General features: G+C 36.6%; 1 protein-coding gene across 1 annotated transcript in view; it reads right to left on the bottom strand.

Annotated features, from left to right (window-relative positions):
• MED14 (mediator complex subunit 14) overlaps positions 1–6,053 on the bottom strand; it is an 83,128-nt gene that overhangs the window by 55,374 nt on the left and 21,701 nt on the right. The window contains exons 4-5 of the mRNA XM_004376929.2: positions 901–1,074; positions 136–265 (exon numbers count right to left, since the gene is read on the bottom strand). Of these exons, the coding sequence (XP_004376986.1) occupies positions 136–265; positions 901–1,074 (304 nt within the window). The remainder of the gene's footprint in view (positions 1–135; positions 266–900; positions 1,075–6,053) is intronic.

Raw genomic sequence — 6,053 nt, 5'->3', positions numbered from 1 at the left:
TGTCCAGAACCCTCTGTTGTGATCCTGGTCAGAACAGTCAGTGGTGGTAGCCGGGCACCATCTAGCTGTACTGGACTCAGTCCGGTGGAGGCCTTAACAAGTCAACTCTTAAAGAAATAAATTTCAGGTACATACCAACTGTAAGATTTGCTAACTGAGGAGGGAGATCTGTGGTTACAAGCCGATGTCTAAGAATCTGGTTCAGCTGATGAAGTGTGGCTTGTTTCTCAATTTTGGTAATTGGATCAGGAGGAATAATTTTATCCTATGAAAAGATTTAAGTGATTATTTAATAATGTACAAAGAGGCATATTTTCACCTGTGCCTGTCTTTACACAAATGTTTTCTTAGTTTAGCCAAGAGAAACTCAACACTCATTTCTGCAGTCTACAACCAATAATAGTGACCATTACTATAGCGCATTACAGAGTGTCAATAATTGCATCAGTTACCTAGCTAATACAGTAATACGACACTATTTTCTTCATGCTCCATTTATGAAACCAAGTTAATGTCACTAGAAGCCATCTACCACTTCTTAAAAAGTATAAAATATATCACAATAGCACTGAATTCAGTAAACTACTACAATAAAAGAACACTTTTAAAAAGCAACTAGCGTGTAGTATTCTCACATCTAAAACAACCTAAGTTACAATTTCACATTTGCACATCCCCCCACCCTCCCAAAAAAAGATTTACCCATTTTGATAGCTATTCACATTCTGGCCTCAATTTCTTTTTTAAAAACTCACAATTTTAGCCATAGAGAAATAAGTAAACTACATGAACTACTTGTTTTAAAAATATGGAACAGCTTTTTGCTGAACTATGTAACAATACAGTGAAATCCAACGCCTAAGCTTTCAACTTTTAAGAACATGGGGGCAAAGCACTTACCCTAATGCAGGTTGGCAGTCGTGGGTAAGACCCAGTAGTCAGTACATCAATGGCATATGGGATGGCAAAACTAGGCAGGCGTGCATGGACCAGGGCATCTCTAGCTAACGAGGCCAGGCGATCAGCAGTGTCCACAAACAGGATGGCTTGCTGATCTAAAAAACTCGAGATCATCTTTAAAGCAGAAAGGGTAAATGCATTAAGTTTCCTTGAAAATGATCTGCTTTTCAAATATATATCATTTATTCATTCCAAAGTAAACTTCAAGGGGATTAATACAGATTTTCTATCTTTCAAAACTTCTTAAAGCTTCCCAGTAATTTGAAGAAATATTTAATACGATTTTATTTGATGTTAAAAACAATCATTTTCCATCCTGACATTACACATACATAATATCAGAAATTCGGAAAAATAAATAGAATAAAACGCTTTTTAATCTTACAGACTTCAATAGTTGGCTGGTAATGAAGTAGTTAAAAGCATCGACTCTGGACCCAGATTGCCTTGGTCTCAATTTCAACTCTGCAACTTACTAGCCACGAACCTTGGGCAAGTTACTTAAGCTATCTGTGCCTCAGTTTTTTCAACGTAAAATGAAGATGATACGATACTCAACCACATAACGCTGTTCTGAGCATTAAGAATTAATGCATATAAAACTTTACAGTAGTGCCTAACCAAAGAAACCTCAAATCCGTTGCTGTCGGGTTGATTCCGACTCATAGCGACCCTACAGGACAGAGTAGAACTGCCCCATAGGGTTTCCAATTTGCGGCTGGTAAATTTGAACAGCCGACCTTTTGGTTAGCAGCCGAGCTCTTAACCCTTATGCCACCAGGGCTCCAAGAACAGTGCCTAGAACACAGGAAACACTCAATAAATGTCGTCCATTACGAGACAGAGCCCAACTTCGTGCCCAATACAGAAATCCTTTCCATAAGTTCCCTACTCAATGTTATTTCATAAGGAAGTCTGAATTAGTAGAGCTCATCAGAGTTGAAAATTATTTCCTTGAAACTTTTATCTTCTAGTTCTATTTTAGAACAATACTTGAAGTCTCTTCTCATGTACTTCAAACAGACAAAGCCTACCCTCCTGGTCTTCAAGCTAAACATTCTAAGTCACTTCATTCAGTCTTCATATCTGTAAATTCCTGACTTACCACCCTTGTTTCACTGCCCAGAAATGCTCCAGTCTGTCAGTGACCAACTTAAAACATGGCACCCAGAATTAATACCACATCATGCACACACAATACTCTACATTTTCTCAGTATTTCCACACTCATTATCTGACTTCCACAACTCTAGGAAATAGAACCAGAAGATTTGTATCATCTTGAAGATGAGAAAATTGAGGCTTAGGTTAAGACACTTGCCCAAAGAAAGACAGGTAATAACCAGATAAGACAGAACCAAAAATTGTTTCTTATCTTAGAACAGCACAGCCCAGAAGAAGTGTTACCTTCTATCTCTGGTATAGTGGATTTCTATTAACGCCACTAAGACTTTTTATTAGCAGTCATGACACTACTACCACACAGCAAGCTTGAGGTCAACAAAAAGGCCTTGATTTTTCGTACATAAATCTCTAGCAAGTACAGTCCCCCACATCCATCCTGAACTTAAAGCAGGACTGTAATCAGATTTCAGTATATTAAAACCATTTTGAGTCCTGCTTCTCTCAGCTTCTGAACTGGATTTTACTCAGATTTAGGTCATCCCATGTCTCCCTTCACAGGATACTATAAAAATGCTTATCAGACCAAAGTCAAACCAAAGAGCACCAAAGACTGCCCTCCAAGAAGACATGCACAAAGCTTATTAGGATCCCACAGTTTATCTTGCTCACATTGCTCCACCTTAAATATGGGTAAGTAAAGAAACACTCTCTAAACTACCCTGCCGAACTCAAAATACACTAGCTTCAAGTTACATTCTTTAGACTTAGAAAGCCAATTAAAAAGACAAAAACTTAGTTTTTAGTAACTTATTAGTGAATTCATGTAGGTCCCTAATGATCATCATGTTCTTTTTACTGAAATACTCACATACCAGGTGCTAATATGGTTAATAATAATCTGCTTTAGAATTTAACTGAGCCCTGAATAGACATTTCTCCAAGAAAGATACACAGCCAATAAGCACATGAAAAGAAATTCAACATCATTAGTCATCAGGGAAATGCAATCAAAATTACAATGTGATATCAGTTTACACTCACTAGAATGGCTAGAATCAAAAAGTCAGATAATAGTTAAGTGCTGGCATGGATGTGGAGAAATCCAAACCCTCATATATTACCGATAGGAATATAAAATGGTATAATCAACTTGGAAAACAATCTGGCAGTTCCTCAAATAATTAAACACAGAGGTACCATATGACCCATCAATTCCACTCCTAGGTAAATACCCAAGAAAAGTGAAAACATAAGTCCACACGAAAAGTTGTGCGCAAATGTTTACAGCAGCATTATTCATAACAGCCAAAGGCAGAAGCAACTCAAATGTTCATCAACTGATGAATGGATAAACAAAATATGGTATTATCCATACAACAAAATATTATTTGGTCATAAAAAAGGAAAACAAAAGGCCACATATTATGCAATTGCACTTATATGAAATGTTCAGAATAGGCAAATCTATAGAGACAGAAAGTAAATTAGTGGTTGCTTAGGACTGGGGGGCTGGTAGCTAAAGCGTGGGGGGTTTCTTTTTGAGGTGATGAAAATGTTCTAAAATTGACTGTGGTGATAGCTGCACTTGTCTCTGAATATACTAAAAACCACTGAATTGCACACTTTAAATGAGTGACTTGTATAGTATGCTGAATATATCTCAACAAAGCTGTTTAAAAAAAAAAAAAACCTCTTGGAGAATGAGAGATATTTTTCTCTTTTCCTTAGATAAAACATTAACCAGACTACTTTACCATTAGTCAGACTTCTATAAGCTGTGGATTTACACACTCAGCTACACATGTCATTGCTAAAGATTATTATCTAAGAATTTCTAATGAGACCACTAGTTAAATAATAACCAGGCTGAGAACAGAAGTGTCAAAACATGCACAATTCTCTAATTATCCAGTTGATGGACTTTATCCCTGACATAAGCACATGTATCTACATTCACAAAACAAAGATACCATAACGTTATATAAATTCAGTATGGAACTTTATTCAGAATATGATTTGAACAACCAATTCAGAAAACTAATAGAAGACTGCTATATTATGAATTAAAGAAAGATTAATGCAATATGGCTCAATATCAGAATAAAGAATTTTGGATTTTGTTTGACATTGTATCACGGAAGCACAACTCAGGGCTACCAAACAGGCAATTTAAATACCCATGGTATAACAAGGGATTTAACACCAGATTAGAAAAACTGAACACTTGGCTGTGGTATACTTTAGCAATATCTAACGTTTCACTAAAAGTTTGAGCATCTCTAATAAAAGATTACCCCAAATTAACTAATCATTGAAAAGAAACCTCAAGCTTTTCAGAAACACTATACTATGCTTCTTCATTTCAGTCAAAATAGACTCATTAGACTCGGTGCCTACATTTCCAAAAACACTGAAGTGAATTGTACGCTTTCTGATAAATAAGCTTGGAATAAACATTTTATTAGTATTTATAACAAAATCTATTCTTTGAATGATGCTTAACAGTATACAAAGACTTTGTTTACAAACTTTAATTTCTCAATTACATGAACAATTGACACAGATGAATAAAAGGCTTTTTTTTTTTTTTTTTTTTGGCCATAGGAAAACTTAACGTATGGTACAAAATGTTCTACCCCTAAATAAACCTTTGATCAATGTTATACAGAAGGATGATTATCAGCTTACTCCAAGAGAGAGAAGACACATGGCTGGATGTGTCTTACAGAATTCTTCAGCCTTTCCATTTGCTTAGCTGCCAGGGCTGTCATTAAGCGCTAACTTCAGTGAAAATCCGGTTTTGTCTTTAAGTTTCAAAAGAAAAAATGGGGGAGAGGAGAACCTGGTGAAACAGGATAACCAAATGCAGGAGGCTAAAACTGAAGTGAGACGCCAGGAAAATCATGAGGATATATAGAAACACAATTGTTAGATTCTTCTCAGAAGTGAAATTTCATGGAATGGGCAAACCCCCATAGATGTGCACATATAAAAATTACTGTAAAAATATTTTCAATTTGGTTTGTCAGAAAGCTAAAAATAAATTTATTATGGTACCTCTATACCGGGTACCTACCTACCTACCCGTTGCCATCGAGTGAATTCTCATAGTGACCCTATAGCACAGAGTAAAGCTGCCCCATAGGGTTTCCAAGGAACAGCTGGTGGATTTGAACTGCTGACCTTTCGGTTGGCAGCCCAGCTCTTAACCACTGTGCCACCAGGGCCCCCTATATTAGGTAGCTAACTTTAATTTATCTAGGAAGTCTGACAAAAAAATCTAAGAATGATTTTAATATACAGGTAGTCTCCAACTTACAACAACGCATTTGAGTTGTGACAAACTGCATTTAACAATCATCAGTGTATCTGGAACACTGCATCTTCCTGGGAGGAAGTTACAGGAAAGTGCACACAGAGGATATGAAAAAACTGCTGAGTTATGTGAACATGCTCCAAGTATTTGATCAGGATAATCTGATGGAAGAGATGGGTGGAAAAATCATCCATATGGCAAGAAAGCTGAATTTAGAACCTGGTATCACTGATGTGGAACAGATCATGAAGAAGGGCAACTGACAGATCAGGACTTAATGGATTTTGAAGAAACAAATGTTGAAGAAGAAAGAAAGAAATGAGGAAGAGGAAGGAGACAAGTCAAAAAATTTTACAGTGAAAGGATTAGGTGGAGTTTTTTTCTAAACTAAATCAGGGGCTTCAGCTGCTTGAAAACATGGACCCAAACGCTGACCGCCTTGCTAAGGTCAACAGGCAGATTTGGGAAGCAGTGAGATGTTACCACGAAATATATGGAAAAAAAAAAGAAAAGGACCATACAGACAACTCTCACTAATTTTCTGACTAGAAATGCCATCCCCATTCCTAGGGATAATCTAGATGATCCAGAACCTTCCACAAGTGGAATTATTACCACAACCAACAAAATACCAACATTGTCCAATTGTTTA

Source organism: Trichechus manatus, unplaced genomic scaffold, assembly GCF_000243295.1.
Source record: "Trichechus manatus latirostris isolate Lorelei unplaced genomic scaffold, TriManLat1.0 scaffold00046, whole genome shotgun sequence".
Classification (NCBI taxonomy): domain Eukaryota; kingdom Metazoa; phylum Chordata; class Mammalia; order Sirenia; family Trichechidae; genus Trichechus; species Trichechus manatus.
Note: the sequence above shows the minus strand (reverse complement) of the source record. Positions and strands in the feature narration are given on the sequence as shown.